This window comes from Mixophyes fleayi, chromosome 1 (genome assembly GCF_038048845.1).
Source record: "Mixophyes fleayi isolate aMixFle1 chromosome 1, aMixFle1.hap1, whole genome shotgun sequence".
Lineage (NCBI taxonomy): Eukaryota > Metazoa > Chordata > Amphibia > Anura > Limnodynastidae > Mixophyes > Mixophyes fleayi.
In genome coordinates this window covers 289,485,013-289,502,145 of record NC_134402.1, presented here as the reverse complement: position 1 = coordinate 289,502,145, position 17,133 = coordinate 289,485,013, and the positions used below count along the sequence as shown (strand labels likewise).

The 17,133-nt window shown below is 41.3% G+C and overlaps 1 protein-coding gene across 3 annotated transcripts in view; it reads right to left on the bottom strand.

Moving 5' to 3' along the window:
• VPS13A (vacuolar protein sorting 13 homolog A) overlaps window positions 1-17,133 on the bottom strand; it is a 243,599-nt gene that overhangs the window by 139,203 nt on the left and 87,263 nt on the right. For all 3 annotated transcript variants that reach the window (XM_075211020.1, XM_075211019.1, XM_075211021.1), the window contains 9 exons: window positions 13,598-13,701; window positions 12,735-12,902; window positions 12,008-12,315; window positions 11,174-11,321; window positions 5,050-5,194; window positions 4,012-4,142; window positions 3,751-3,917; window positions 2,593-2,813; window positions 2,268-2,500 (listed from right to left, as the gene is read on the bottom strand). In XM_075211020.1, the coding sequence (XP_075067121.1) occupies window positions 2,268-2,500; window positions 2,593-2,813; window positions 3,751-3,917; window positions 4,012-4,142; window positions 5,050-5,194; window positions 11,174-11,321; window positions 12,008-12,315; window positions 12,735-12,902; window positions 13,598-13,701 (1,625 nt within the window). The remainder of the gene's footprint in view (window positions 1-2,267; window positions 2,501-2,592; window positions 2,814-3,750; window positions 3,918-4,011; window positions 4,143-5,049; window positions 5,195-11,173; window positions 11,322-12,007; window positions 12,316-12,734; window positions 12,903-13,597; window positions 13,702-17,133) is intronic.

Genomic DNA, 17,133 nt, shown 5'->3' with positions numbered 1-17,133 from the left:
ACTACAGTATATTGTCTGTCCCGTGTGTATTGTTTCTCCCACCTCCCACTCTGCTACCTTCCTATACCCCTCTTCTATCCCTATCCTAGGTTGCGCCATGGCAGAAACAACGAAAAGACTTCCACTAGGTAACTTTGCCTGACATTTGGAACAGGTGAAGTCCAATACAGATCTTCCCCCGACAACCTTGGATCTGGAAGTAGTAATTTTTTATGACATGCTGAGAAACGCACAGGAAAAACAAAGGGAGGAACCACAAAACACAATCTAGGACACAGAGGGGCATATTCAATTAGGATTCGCGGCTGCACGGGTCTCGGTCCCGCAACAGCACGGATTTCCTATGGGGTGCGCACGAAATCAGCTATGTTGCAGTACCATAATGACACTTTACACGCGCAGCAGCACGTAATCGCGGCCGTAAATTCTAACTGAATATCTCCCAGAGAGTTATTTAGCAGGTAATGTATCGCCACAATAGTGTTTCATTTTAAATAAGAATACAGTGACTCAGTGCTAAATAAACCATCATTATTACCATTTATTTATATAGCGCCAACAGTTTCACAGCGCTGTACAGAGAATATTTGTCACATTCATGGTTTTTCTGGTGTGGGTTTTACTCAACACAGCCCCCACCAGACCATTTCCTTGCCAATATGAAGATATGAAGATTCATCTCTCTCTGTCCGTCATGCCTCTGTTCTACTGCAGAGGCACCATGTTCTCAGAAGCCAGGGTAGACTGCAGTGAGCCCCATGTCAGCCATACGGACATGGGACTCACTGCATTCCAGAGGTGCTGAATGTGCTCCGCTGCGGTACTCTCCCACCAAATGCATATACTGGGTTCCTGTCGCTGACCTGTGCAGTCGACCAGGAGACCATTCTCTGGGAGCCAGAGCCAGAAGCCAGAAATGATGGAGAGTTGGTGAAATGGCAGAGAAGCTTTGAATGCGCTTAACCCACACTCATCCAGTGGTGCTCTAAAAGAGGACACCACTAATGTTAATATAAACAATTTAGGAAATTAAAACAAAATGAATTAAAATCAAAAAGTGCCCTACTCCTTGGGTACTAGTCAGAAAACTGATCTTTAGTGTAGTAGTGCCTTACTCCTTAGTACAGCTCCCTTTATACCCCATGGTAAGCAGTATCCCCGAAATGAAAAGAATGAAAAATATATGTCGACAACTTACGATTACCGCAGGAAAATTCTAATGTAAAAACCAATAGCTCCCTAAAGCTGGCTACACAATAGTTGATACAATGGTGTTTTACGTGAGCTGCATCCACTGCGAGATGGATGCAGCTAGAATGGCTGTCATTATATAAAACAGTGATCTCTAGAATAAAGATGACCTACATGCTTGCAAAGCAGCTAAATACAACTTTAATAGTACAGGTCACAGATGTGCCCTGCTATTTGCTAAGGACAGAGGTCAAAATTACTTAGACCTATATCTTTATAGTGACTGCCATTCTAGCTGCAGAAACAGTGCAGTGGACACAGCTGACAGCACCAGAGATGAAACACACTCATTTTATTCAGTTTATGCATAGTTTTCAATTCAATGGTCTCCCATTTCTTGGATGAAAAGAACAAATAAAGTTGGGTTTTGTACTTACTCCTCAAGGCTGTAGGGGATCACAGACAGTGGGTAATGTTCTTCACCTGAGGAGCAAGGCACTGGAAAAAAACAACAGACTCCTCTCCCCTATAAATATCTGTACCCCTGGTCCTCAACAGTATTGAAAAATTCTGGGGTAGTGGTAGGGGTTATGCAGTGTTGTGCAACTCTACCCAACCCCTCGAGGACTACCACAATTCTACCCAACTCTGCAACCACTCAACACCCATAGTGACTGCATCCACCTTATCTATGCACCAAAGTACAGGTCAGCGGCAGTGGGTGAATGAGTGCTACTTAAGCAAGAGGCATATTCTAAATGCCAGCAGAAAAATCTTGAGAGCAGTGAAAAATAAGGAGGTACTGCAGAGGTGTCTCAAACTCCTAGAAGGGAACGTTAACCTCCACAGTACCTGTATCCACCAATTGGCCATTGGCAAAATGCTACTGTACCAAAAGGCAGCTTTTTCAAATAGAGAGATAACAGTTGTACTGTGAAGCAAACAAACTTTTGAACTTTTTTAAAATATAGTCAGACAGTTTTTTTTAATCTTTTATACTTAGAATTTTTATCAGTTTACCAAGTTAAGCAAACAGTCGTTTAGATAAATATACAAAACATGTAAAATTATCTCACCGTTGTTGTCTTTCCCGTTCTCTTGTCTGGCAGAAAGGGACAGGCCTTTATGTGCAAGTCCTTAACGGTTGCGGTCATTTTCTGATGTTCTGGGCTGTTATTAATGGAAAGCTCACATTGTGTTGTAAGTACCAGCGCTGGGGCATCTGCTCTTGACAAATCAGCCACAAAAACAAACTCTGGGTTCTTAACCATTACATTCATTTCCATTTTAGATACCTGCTGTATAGGAGCTAAAGATACAAAACAGAAATTCAATTGAATTTAAGGTCTGTATTGTTCAAGTGTGTATGGTTGCAGAATTGAAGTAAAAGAAACACCCTACCTGTTTCCTTACTGGCTGATGTTTGCTTGCTGCTCCTCACTGCAACAGAACTTTGCTCATTGGCTTTAATAAATATTTCTGCCACAGTAAGCAGGAACTCAACACTGGTGCACAAATAGATGTCACGGACAGTTACGTCCAACGATGTGCCTTCTCTGCCTTGCTTGTACTTGACATCTACCATGACATTTTTCTCACATCCACGTTTTAATTCCAGCATTCTTAAACAGATACAGACAAAGCATATTTCACATCTAGTAGAGTAGTTGTAGTCATAGATTAAATATTTTAATGAATAACAGTTTGATGTTTTATACCGGATTGAAAAGTTAAACTCATAATCCTTATGACAACATACAGCTTTGCATCCACTATGCTGTATTTTGACTCCAAATGATACAGAAAATATGTCACATCAGAGAATTTTGTCTTTAATGGGATCTTCCACTAAGAAGTTTACTAATTAACTCTCTCAGATGCAAAGCTTTCAATTAGAATGGCTATGTCGCATCCCCCCAGCAATAGAGGGCTGACAGTACCAAGGCGAAAGACTGTTGTCCCAGCTATATGCAAGTGCCAGGACCCTACCAATTAGAGCAAGTGATGGTATAGAGACAGGATAGAGACCCCCTCCCCCATAAGTAATATTATTGACAAGGAAGGGGGGTGTTTAGTAAACTAAAGTGGAAAACCCCCTTAATAGTTTCATTTATACGTGTGCACTGCTCATATATCCATGTGCTTAAGACAACTCGAGAACATCAATTATTTCCTCTGAAAAGCATTTAAATATTGATGAAGAATGCAGTTTTCCGCTTGGTTAAAATTGCCATTACCCATTAGCCCTCTTTTAGTACCATACTGTGATCAGATAAAATGCCATCTATCGCATCTTTATTTTTTGAAGAATAGTTCCCTGTAAGTACAAGCTTTAGCACATGCAAAAAATGATCAGAAGGAAAGTCACTTATTTTCACAAGTGCCTTATATCCAAATCCTGTCCTACATAAGTCTCCTCATCATCTTTGTTTTATTCTTTTTTACTTAGCTGGGTATGCTTAAAAACACACAACAGCATCACAAACAAGCAAAAAAGTTAGGAGGATCCAGTGACAGGTCCCCTCTCAATATTTCACTTGCACAAACATGGCACTGTACCGTGGAGTTGCTTTCTGGATGGATTGTCTCTTATCATCCAACATACAGTTTGTGAGTTTAACTGCAGCGATCATGGACCCATCAGAGGACATTTTTACAGCAGTTTTAATCAGACCCAACTGGAACTCAGCAAGATTGAGACCACTATCTCTTTTATTGGTATTTGTCTGTTAAAAGAAGGATAACTTGTTATATAAATGTTCATAGGATGGGACAAACACAAATGTGAGGTTCCCCTTTTCCAGATCCAAACATTATTACCAGAGGTGAGCTTGAATTGGAGCTATACAAATTTAAAGTGAGCGAGTCAAACTGGAAATCCAGCTTCAAAGTCGTCTTGACTTTAGAAGACTTGTATGTTTCAACTACAGCTGCTGTCACCACAGTTGTCCCTATAAGAAAATATACAAAAGAAAATCTAATTTAAAAATGGCACCTCATTGTTGACTACAGAGAAGCGTTTTGTAAATTTTACCTTACATACCTCAAAAGCTAATGTCTCAGTAGGCTTAAAAGACTTTTGTATCAAGCAAGAAATGTAGCATAATCTATGTATATTCCTGTAACACAAGTATTTACCTGCTGCACATACAGTAAGCATTTTGCGGTTCTACATAGACAATAATGGGCAAAACAAAAAAATAGCTACAAAACATTAGTGTTTGGTAGCCCTGTATCATTACCCGAAGTTTCAAACATAGCGCTGATCATGTACAGTTCAATACTAAATGGTCAACTTTATAAAATTCCTATTTGTGCTCAGAAATAGATATCCTCAATACTTTTCTTGATTTGCATATATAAGGAGGTTAAATAAGAATGTGCATTATACTTTTTTTTTTTTGGCTTTTGCACATACTGCTCAAAAGGCAGACGTTTTGTTCTATGTGTACAAAGATGAAAGAAACCAGTAATTTTTTAAAAGCCACTATGTGCCTGCTTTACTATAGAGCTAAAACTGCAAATAGCATACATGTACAGAACTAGTCGTGATTGTATAATTTGCTTATTTATTTATTTTTATCAGTGTGGCACCCATTGAGACAGCCAAAAAACCCTAGTGACAGATTTATCAAACCTTATAAAAGTGAAAAGTGGAGGTGTAGCCCATAGCAACCAAACAGATTCTAACTATCATTTTCTAGAATTGCTAGATAAATGATAGCTAAAATTTGATTGGTCGCATTGGGCAACACCTCCACTTTTCCTTGCCCTGCAGTAATTCTATGCCCTTTTCTCCAATATAACTAAAACTCAAGCTTACAATATTGCACCACAAGGAATGAGATGTTTAAGCACCTGAAGAAATGTGGGATGTGCTGTTCCCACCACTGCTCGAACCCTCTGTATTGCTTCTTTCTGAATCTGGCTTTTCTGATGCTTCTCCTAAATTCTCATTCAATGTCTTTAGAATAATAGTCAAGTCATCCTGTCCCAGAATAAGCTAAAAAGAGAACACAGCAATCAAAAAAAGGTTCAAAATAAAACACTTCATAATACAAATCAGAATAAACAATACATTTTATAATTTCAACAACGTTTGATGTAAACTAACTTAATAGAGTAGCTAACACTTTATTTATAGTAACAAACCATTGTTTTGTTAAGATAGCTTGTAAAGACAGGTTCCACTGCAATATATGGCAGAGAACTCTCGAGCAGTGGTCACAACAGTGTTGTAACACACTGTGCTACTACAGCAGTCTAAACTGTGGTCCTGTATTTGCTGGCGCAAAATGCTATTAAGGGCTACAGGCTCATGTGCCAGGCACTACTATGGGGCCACGGGTCCCTTAGTAACGCCATAGTATCACCAGGCGTAACAAAGGGTCCACGGGGCTGGTGCTCCGGGTGCTAGTAGGGGTCCACAAGCTGGTGCGCCGAGTGCTACTTGGGGCCACAAGGTGGTGTAAGGCACTACTAGGAACACTGGCTCTGCAAACCATTACTAGGGGTCCAGTGTTTTGTAAAAATCTTCTCAGTTAACATCAATGGCCTTAACACCCCACGTAAATGCACGATCCTCTTGGGAGCCTGTATGAGAGAACGAGCTGACAGTCTTTCTACAAAAGACACATCTCACCAGAGCTCATTCCCAACTCCAGTTTTCTCAGACATTTTTTCCTCAGCGGACTGCAAGAAACGGGACGTGGCTATTTTGACCCATAGCAGGGTCCCCCTTCTGCACACCAACTCTTATGCAGACCCTGAGGGCCGCTTCCTACTTGTAGTGGGCACCTTCCGCTCCTGTTACCCTGGTCTCTATATATGCACCGAACCAGAAACAGAAGTCCTTTTTTACTAGACTCATTAAATGCATTGAGCGGCTGGCGCGGTCTCATGTGATAGTAGGTGGTGACTTTAACGTAGACCTTGATCCCACCTTGGACAAGGCATATTTTTACCCCTCCCGATGGGGAACTCCCCCTCTCCTGAATCAACCTCACTTGCTGCTTTGCTCACCCATCACCGTCTGTATGACTCCTGGCGCCTCTGTAACGCTGATGCCAGGGATTACACCCACTTCTCTGCCCCTCACCAATTATTCTCGCGTACAGATATATTACACATCTCCCATTCCCTCACTTGACTCAAGCAGGTATAACTCCGCTCTCTTGGACTGACCAATCAGGAGTGTTCCTTCTTAGATCTTTTTAAACATCCAATGGTGCGTGATATGTGGTGTGTGGATGACTCCCTGCTGCTTAATCAATCTACCTTTCTAGGTGTTAAAGCTGCAATTTTTAACTACTTCCGGGAAAACTCCCAAAAAGCCACCATTCGAGGTCACCGGATTAGTCTGACCACGACAGCGCGGAGACAGACAGTAGGGGAGGTGTCTTCCCTAGAACGTAAAATTGCCTTGCTCCTTGCTCAACGACAAACCCACACTGACCCGGCCCTACTTACCCAGATTAATTCATTTAAAGGCCAACTTAACACCCTTCTATCCCGTAGAGCGGTTGCAGAAACTTCAATGGCGCTACTACGACAAAGCCGGCTGACTAAGTACTTGCAAGAAAACTTTGCCACAAACTAGCCCTGAGCCATATAGACAAAATTCTTTTACTCCTCCCTTTATAACCTGCCCTTGCCCACCTCTCGTAGGGATCTTCCGGTGCCTACTCTGGAAGATTACCTCACAATGACTCCGCTTCCAAAAATCACCCCACTGCAACTCTTTGCTCTGAATTCGGAAATCACCCTGCCTGAGGACCTGGCAGCCATCAGGTCATTGAAGGCTGTCTGCTCCGGGCCCTGGTGGATTGGCACCACAGTACTATAAAAAGATTGGCGGGGTTCTCGGCCCGCAGCTGACAAAATTCTTTAATGAGGTGCTGGAGGGGGCTTCCTTTAACTCTGTTACCACTAGGGCTAATATTATTGTCATTCCGAAGCCGGGGAAAGACCATTCGCTGTGGGACAGCTATAGGCCTATAATACTGCCCTCAAGATTGAATCCGCTCCTTCCTTCCCTCATCCATCCCGACCAGGTGGGCTTTATCCCAGGGCGCCAAACCCCAGATTACACTAGGGGGGTCATCGACCTGATATATAATTCATAGTGAGAAGATTCCCTCTTTCATTATGGCGCTCTACGCTGAAAAGGTGTTCAACCGTATCGCCTGGTCCTTCATGGATGGGGTGTTTGGAGCAATAGGGTTCTCTGGCAAGTTTTTGAATAGCATCTCGGCCCTATATCGCTCTCCCTCGGCAAATGGTCTGACCTCGGCCCCCTTTACTATTTCCCCACTAATATTTGCTCTCGTGATTGAGCTTCTGGCTGTTAGGATCCTGGCCAATCAAAAGATAGCAGGTATACCAGTGGACCATTCCACTCATAAAATTGCGCTCTACGCAGACGATGTTCTAATGTCCATTGCTCACACCACCACTTCTCTCCCTCCCCTTCTGGCTGAATTGGACCTCTATGGTAATTTTTCAGGCTACAAGGTTAAATTTGGATAAGACCGAGGTCCTGGATTTTTATGTCTCTGCCCCAAACGATTGCTTGAGCATTCCTTTCCATTCCAATGGGGCCTCCAAAAAATCAAATACTTCGGGGGTTTTTGTCACTAAACATTACAGACACCTGTTTCAAGCAAACTTCCCCTGCATCCTTGCCCCCAAAAAAACAAGCTCTTACCATATCTTCACACCTATATATTTCATGGATTGTCTGTATAAATGCTGTCAAGATGAACATCCTCCCTAGACTGCTTTATCTCTTACAGACCTTTACCACTCCCTATGTTTTTAAGTTTCTTCAGTTCCATGTCTCTAAATTAATCTGGTCTGGTAAACGTCCCTGGGTCCACCTTAAACTTCTCAAGAGGTCCACACGGGGAGAGGGGGGTTGGGAATCCTTGATTTCTGATGCTATTGCCTCTCTGCCCAGCTTGCTCAATGTGTTTTGTGGTGTGGTTCTGAAACCCCCAGAGTCTGGACTCGTATTGAGGCTGAGGGTCTGCTTTCACTATCTACTCTCCTCTGACTCCCAAATGCTCGTCGCCCAAAACGAACCCTACTACATCCAGTCATTTCACACTCTTTGATGATTTGGGACTCATCTTCTCAAAACCACAGCCTCTCTCCTTACCCCTCCCCTATGATACGATATTTAATTCCCCTAATTTTTCCCCCGGACTTCTCCACAATGCTTTCCGGCTGTGGCTCTTGGGGGAAGTTAGAAACCTTAATAACCTCTCCTCTACCGATACTTTCCCTCCTTTGTCCGACATCCAATCCTGCCTCCACATCCCTTCAAAATATTTCTACCAATATTTACAACTACGCCACTTCCACAACACAGTCAGATCTCACCTCTCCTCCCGCTCTCTTACTACTTTCGCAACTCCTCCACGAAAAAGCCTCATCTCTACACTGTAACATGAACTTGCGCCTCAGATTACAGACTTCAGAGACCCCCATGTACTGGCTTGGGAGAGAGACCTTGGTGAATCTTTACTAGACGAAGAATGGTGTGAGATGCATGAGAATTGTGCCTCCAGTTCCATCTGTGTCAAAACAAAAGAGAATGTCTATAAGGTGCTGTTTCGGTGGTACTATGTGCCCTCGCGGCTCCACCAGATCCTCCCTGAATACTCTGAACGCTGGTGGCGGGGGTGTTCCCAGGAGAGTACTTCCATATCTGGTGGATTTGCCCAAAACTAACCCTCTTCTGGGCTTGTATCAAAGACCTGATTCTACTGATCCTCCAGCTGGATATCCCATTGGAGCCCAAATTTTTTCTTCTCCACTGGGAGCCCCCTCAGCTACTCACCACCAGGATAAACTGGCTAGACATATTATCTTGGCAGCGACATGCCAAAATGCAGCAGACTGGTGGCAGCAGTCTCCCCATCCCTCCAGGCCATAGTCAATAGAGTCTGGCAGACACATTGCATGAAATATATGACCAGCATTCTTCGTAACTCGTCAAGATCATTCACCAAGGTGACCCATGGCTCTCTTACGATCAAGCTTGTTCTCCTTTCTCTTGACTCCATACGGTTTCCTTTGTCCCCCCTCAAAATGCTTCCTCCTTCATATATCTAACCTCTTCTTGTATGGACTTAGCCAATCAAATTCTTTCTTTTCACTTCCTCTGTTCTTTCTTCTGTTCTTCCTCCTCTCCCTCTCTATTCCTCTAAAAACTCTTGGTCATTCATTGCATCTTAAATAATATCACCCCTGCATTGAGATGTTCTGCTTCTACGTTGGTAGTAGCTACTGTTTACAGTCCTTATTTGCATATTTGTATCTCTAATGCTGGTTGTATTTCTATTTTTTGACCTTGCAAAAATAAACTTAAAAAAAAAAACCCGAAAGATGTAGTAATTTATCCAAACCTTCGTGCAAGAAGGAAAGTGGACGGAAAAGACTAAAACAGTAAGTGGGATAACCCAAATTTTAACACCAAAGTATGTAAGGCCTGGGAGAAACACATCTACCGGATCTCCAGTCCCTGTGGGAATTCCCCATTAATGAAAAAGACTGCCCTCAGGAGCAAGTCCCTCTCGACCTTCCAAAGGGACAAAAGGACCGAAACCTGGGGGTAAATGTATCAAGCTGAGTTTTCCGGCAGATTTGAAAAGTGGATATGTTGCCTATAGCAACCAATCAGATTCTATCTGTCATTTTGTAGAATGTACTAAATAAATGATAGCTAGAATCAGATTGGTTTTTCAAACCCACCGGAAAACTCTCAGCTTGATACATTTACCCCCTGGACTGCTATGGTTTAGCAATGCTGACAGGCAGAAAATAACTTTTTTCACCAGCTACAATCTAGATGATCTGGGTTAGTTCGGAACCAAACAGAGAAACCCCATCAAATGGCCCACATCAGCTGCCCAAGAGTGCAACCACAACAAACGACGGCCAGTTACATCCAGACGGAAAATTAATAAAAAATAAAAGAAAAAGCCAGGGGTCCAAAATAAAATGTCCTACCTCCTGAGCACTTAGTAGGGGGAGGAGTGTATGTTACAGTTATGTTTAAAGTGCCATACTCCTGGTCTGCCTATTATACCCCAATGTTTTGCAGTGTCCCCCAATGGCAGGAAAGAGAAATAAGTGTTTGCCTGTTTGGAAAAATAATTGTAACTCTCCCTCTGCTCATCCTTTCAATTTGATGTCAAATAATCAGGCTGCTGCTGCCCCAAGTGGTACAGTTGATCACACATTGTGTTGTTGAGGTGGAATGATTGACCAAACAATGTCCAATTTGGTTGAAAACTTAAATTTAAGAAAGAGGACTGCCCAGGATGAACGATAGCGACCATCTTGAGACCAGATTTACCACCATATACAATAATCATCTGATGTCAATGTGATTATTATGGGGTTTGGGGTCGTTGAGGTGGTCACTCAACGAGACAACTGCCCAATATTACGGCCATTTACAGTCTGTGTGGTCAGCATAGCTCAAGACAGATCTCAGGGCAAACAATCATGTAATAGAATCTTACTCTTTGCACTGCTCCCTATGATTGTTGCCCAGCTTAACTTTATTAGAAATCTAAGCATGGTAAAATTGCAATCATCAAGATTATTTACAATAGGTCTCTGTGTCAGACATGTTACAATGATATGTAATATGTCTTAAAAGCTTGCAATTCAACTTTGTTCAGTTAGTCAACAAAATTATCAAGTAAACACCAGATTCGGGCAGCTGCTGTGAACACATTGCAGCATATGGCTTGTAGCACCAAACTAAAAGAGCAAGGAAAGTCCCCCGATTCTGGCCAATTAGGTTTGTGGAATTTAAAGGTTCTCCAGTGACAAAAACCAAGAACTAAAACTGTTACAACAAATTAACAAAGCCAATGCTTCAGGTTAACCATAGCATTAATTTCATTGACATACCAGGTCTAATATTCTAATCCTCCTTAAGAGTACTGTAGTAATTGAAACCTACATTCATGGGCTTAAGTTGTCCAACGATATTAATATCAGGAATATCACTGTACCAGGCAGCTGCCAAATTGCGCTGAATTATGATGTCCAAATTCAATGGCTGGAGAAGTTCAATATCTGAAAGCAATGCACCCTTTTCATGAACAGTTCTGGGGAAAAAAAATACATAAAAGTTTGCAAGTTAAATTGGTAGAAATGAGTTTAAGTTGCTTTAAAGACTCTGCAAATTGCAATTTTAAAGCTACAGGAATGCAAGCCCATAATCTCCACGTTACAATCTAAAGATGGTGCACCTTTCTATTGCGGCGAATGACACGATTAGAGACACTCTCCAAACTAGAATATGCTACTGTGGTTATGTCATCCCCTCTTCCCAGGACCAACGTGCTGCTGGACATGTTTTGGTTTCGGGTCAGGCGCTACAGTGCCTTAATTGTGAACTTAATGGATAAACTGTCTGGCACAGCAGACCGTCACAGCCACCTCTTTTGTTTAATGAGCACAGAGCAGCACGGTTAAAGGCAAAAGACACAATCGACGAGCCAAGTTACAGTTGCTAGATTGTGCTGTTGAAAAGTAACATGCACCATCTGTGTATACAGTAGACTCCTAACAATCCTGATTACGGAAATAAACTTTAATATGACAATTCAAATTGATGAATATTACTTATTGAATAATGAAAGACAAACCAAACTTTATATTTGAGCAAACCTATAAATATACGTACACCATGTCTACACACCTCCTGTATACGTACACAGAACATTGTTTACTAGCCCTTGTAAAAGCTACGATTTTCAGCTTTCCAAAACGTAACCTTTTTTATACCTACCTATATAATTTGAGGTCACTCAGTGTCACAGTGATACAGTCAATCACAGGAGGAAGATTACTGCAGGGTTTTGATGTCACAATGGAAAACTGGTTCTTTATGTTGATGAGACCTAAATCTGCGACCAATACATTTGTAGATGTAGAAGACTGTGGTACAATCACAACAGGGGCTTTAATATTAATATCCAAGGCAAGTCGGAAACTGCGCTGGGCCAGCTCTTTAACACCACTTGCTGCTTTTTCTGCGGCAAGTACTGTGGCTTCAGTTAATGCTTCCTTGGCTGCTTGGAAGTTATTTACAAAAGCCTATAAGTAATTACAATAAATTAGAATGACAGTATTTTAGAATCTGGACAGCATAGATCAGTGATGGGTAACCTGATGCACTTCAGGGGGGAACATGGGGAGGCCCTCAATCGTTCAAAAGGGCCGCACTGCTCGGTAATCAGTTAAAATAAATGTAATCAAAGAAAAATACACCTATCTGTAATAACATAATATCAGCAGGCATTTTAAACAAACGCTACAAGCTATAACATAAAAATCTTACAATAAAGTAGATAGGAGCTGGGGCCTGCAGGTGACAGATCAGAGGACTGCATGCAGCCCTAGAGCTGCCTGTTGCCCATCACTGGTATTGATATTAGGATGGGCTCAAACTACCATATAAATAACTCCATAAATATACATGCATAATAATGACAAGTAAATTATAGTTGATTTACCAAAATTGCTGAAACAAATTTGTTAACAAAGATGACTTGTATGCACCCAACAGTAAGCGTGATTGAACTATCCACTATGTTCATATCATTGTATGCAGCACCTTCCGTAGCATCAACAAAGGAGAACATTTTAAAACTAAACACTTCTTTTCCAGTGATGTAAAGAGCCTGAAACAGAAAAACAAACAGTAGTAAAACAAAGAAAAAAAGAAGTAAATAAATCTATTATTTAATAACTGGCAAAACTCCTAAAAAAAATTTAATTAGACACATCCAATCAGTGCAAATTGCTAACTTTTTAAATGATACATTTTAAACTCACTATCAATTTGGTAGCATGTATATGCAGTGAAATTAACTACATTACATGTACAAGTGTGATTATACAATATAGTAAATAAACATTTAGATTTTTCTCTGCTTGTCTTCCATGTTTCGGTATAAAAATTGTGTTTCTGTGCTTCCATATTTGACCTCTATGTGCAGTATGCCTCCATAGTTATTTAATGAGATTCCTCTCATCAATTGCCCCAATGCCATCTGAACAGACCACTGGTTTGGGCAAAAGCAGCAAGTAGTCAGAGATTTACATTTCGAATATATACAGTAACCAACAGCAAGACTATAGATGTTTACGATACACAATTCAATTCTTATGCAGCACTATAATGAATTCCATAATTCTGTCTAAATTCCAGGAATAACAAGAGTTGTTCACTAGTTGTTTTTAACCTAATGTTTTTAAATCAATTGATACTTGTATAGACATATAGTTTAATTTGGTGTTGTCTCAGTCTCTACTGCCATCACTTTAACTGCTGTGCAAATATGCACGTGAAGCAATGTATTAAATATACACATACCTTTTTATATTGGGCTGCACAATCAGAATCTAGGATAACAATATTTTTTAATTTGGCCAGCACTTCTGTTGATTGTTTCCTCATTATCACTTCAGAATCAAGTCCTACATTAGAAAGAACATGTTTTAGTGCCAGCCAGCTAATAAATGATTCATACAGAACAAATTTATTTTTTCAGTAATGCTTATCTGGAAGAAGTGATTCATCGCCAGTGGTGCAGTTATATTTCCATAGAACCAGAACAATTATTGAGGTATGAATAAAGAATATAATAACGGTCAACTTTAAGGTTTTTATCATAGCGTGCTTACTGTTCATAACACGAAAGTATCCATTGCTAGAAAAACCATTCAAAAGATAAAAGGTAAAATATAAACTAAATTTCAAGCAATTTTACAAATATTATAACTGTTCAGCAATGCACAGCACTAAAATCCATTCAGCAAAGAGTACCTGATTCCTCAAAATATTTTCACGTATTAACACATACAGGAGCTGCATATCATTAGGTTACCCCAGAAATTATCAAAATCAATCACATACTTTAATAGAGCACTACCCACATTATTATTTGCCCATATGTTTCAAGCAATAACTCTTAAGGGGGAAAAAAACCTCTTAAAAAATAGGAATATATATATATATATATATATATATATTTATTTTTTTTATAGAAAGAGGTCATGGTTTTCAAATAAATAAATTTCAGCATCATACAATTCTTTAGGTACACTGTTAGTGTATATCCAGTATATAGGTGTCCACTTTCAATAAAATGTGTAAAGTGACTCAATCGTGATAAACATTTTTTAAGTGCTTGGATAAAAAAAAAGTGGGTTTTGTTTGTTTTTTTTACAATACTGACTGCTGAACATTACATTATAGAACACTTTAAAAGAAAAATAAAGCATGTGAGCAAAATAGTAAGGATAGATGGATTAAGAAAACAAAGTAGGGGTTTTGTCACTGTCAAAACATACATAAAATATATGTAAATACAGTAAAACAGAAAACAAACTGGCAACAGCAACAGAAGGCAGACTCTTCGCTAGTTGACAATACTAACAAAATTAGGAGTGCAGCTAACTTTACTTTAATCATCAGTTATTTATATAGCACCACTAATTCCACAGCACTGTACAGAGAACTCATTCATATGTGTCCCTGCCACATTGAAGCTTAGAGAGAGACAGAGAAACAGAGAGACAGAGAGAGACCAGGGTCAATTTTAATAGCAGCACCCGGAGAAAACCCTCGCAAACACAGGGAGAACATACAAACTCCACACAGATAAAACCATGGTCGGGATTTGAACTTATAACCCCAATGCTGTAAGGCAAAAGTGCTAACCACTAGGCCACTGTGCTACCTTAAAAATAATTAAATACCATAGAGTAGGTATGAAAATGATCATTTAATTGATAAAAACTAGAGATGCTCACCGACCCCCGTGAACTGGTTTTGGATCTTGCTCTTTTTTGTTCCTACATTATTATTAACCTTAATAAGACTAATTTCAAGTAATTTGACCACCTCACAGATCACAATATTATTTTTTAATACACTTTCGGACAAATACTGCAGCGACCTGGCTGGATAGCAAGCGACAGAGCAATGACACCACACACGGCAGTTCCTAGCACATCTAGAACACATTGGCACACAACAGTGGCAGAAAAGAAAAATGGTGCAAAATGGAATTGTCCTTGGGCCCGCCAAACCGTTATGCTGGATCTTAAAAAGGAATCCAAAAATCGCGAGATCCGAGGACGTAACGATGACGTTTTGTCTCATTTTCAAATCATAAAAAACGCGAAAGGGCTTAATACTCGGGGAACCGAGCCTGAGCATCTCTAATAAAAACCTGTTAAGAAATGTAAATGTAATAAAACACATTGCATAATACTGCACAGGAACATTGACTTTAAGATCCCTTTACAATGCAGCGCCGCTTTAAATTTAATCGCCGAAGATGCTGAACACGCCGGAGTTGAAGAATCCGGACATTAATACATTTACCCCCTAATCTTGTTTGGATTGTACTTTTTAGTGATATGTTATGGGTAGCTCTATTGTTTATTTCAGACTTTTCTTACACCTTATTGTTAATATTGGTTGTCACACACTTATGGGGTATTGCTTTTTCTCTATTCTCCTTTTGGGGACACTGGGGTATAGAGCAGTGGGGACAGGCGATGGGCACTTTAAAAACTTTAATCCCTCTAGGCCTAGTTCCTCACTCTCTATACCTCAATTCCTGCTAGCCTCAGATTAAGTTTAGCGCCCAGCGAATCGGGCTGTTTTCGGGAGGCAGCCCTAATCACTTGTTACTTCTTTTTATTCACTTTCATAGTGACTCAGAGGCTTCTGCCCTCTGTCACTTTGACAGCCGCATCGGTGTCCGCGGCTGTCAAAGTCTGTGTTGTTTTTTGCAGGGGGGGATCGGAGGTGCCGTGGAGACATCTCCGTTGCTATCCCCTCACTTCCAGTGGTAGACTCCTTCTGGAAGCCGGCCACAGTCACCACAGGCTGTCTTTGTGCTACCGGAATATGACAGAAGGTAAGTGAACCATCTCTCAGCACAGTGCTTTGAGCAGGTGAGGGGGAGGGCTGGTAAGCCACAGTGAGCCCCCTAGATAGCAGTCTCTTACTAGAAGCAGCCGTTAGTGTGCTTAAGGGGCTGAGTTAGGCAAGGGTCCTGCAAGGCACTGGATTGGCTGCCAATCCAGTGCTGGGGAAGGTGTTTCTTACCACTCTGCACTTTCTCCCTGGTGGTCTCTCACGCCTTCTGTGTAGACGCCAGAATAGGGAGCCATTTTGGAACTCCAGTTTCTCCCTTCTCTGTCCCTTGTCTTGTCAAGTACCGGGTTGTGGGATGGCTTTTCTACTAAAGGATTGTCTCTTAAGACAGTTGGGGCTCCTTGGCTGTGTGGTAAGCTCAATATCTGTGCTTGATTGTGTGCTGCTTGCTGTTTTCACTGTGTTTCTGTCCCATCTGTGTGTGACATGTCAGATAGGGGGAGAGCATTGAGAGATAAGGCTGGGGTAACTTCAACGATGAAGTTCACCTGTAACTCTAAGTTGCATCCAGATGGTCAGGTGCAGCTGCTTTGTGCACAGCCTGCCAATCTGTGGACTGCAGGTCGTGTGCGCCAGGAGGCTCTGCTTCGTATTCGGCGGAGCACCCCTGGGCTCGGTCACTGAACATTACCATGACTGAGCTTGTCCAATTGGTGCGGTCTCTGTCTGTGGCTGGCCCTTCTTTTAATCCACCTGCCTCTGTGATGAGTTTGTTGGATTCTGTTCAGGGTTTGCTAAACCAGGGTTGGAATCTGCCACCTGTGGTGGCAGATTCTGTAGAACCGGCCTGGGTACGGGGTCTTGTGACATTGGTACAAGGTTTAGTTTCTGTGTCTTCCTCCTCTGAGAGGGGATGTTGCACACAACGCCAGGCCGTCCTCCTCGCATAAAAGCAGTAAACTGACTGTTCTTCCCATGAATAGAGCAAATTGGGGACGTGGAGACTTCTTCTGAAG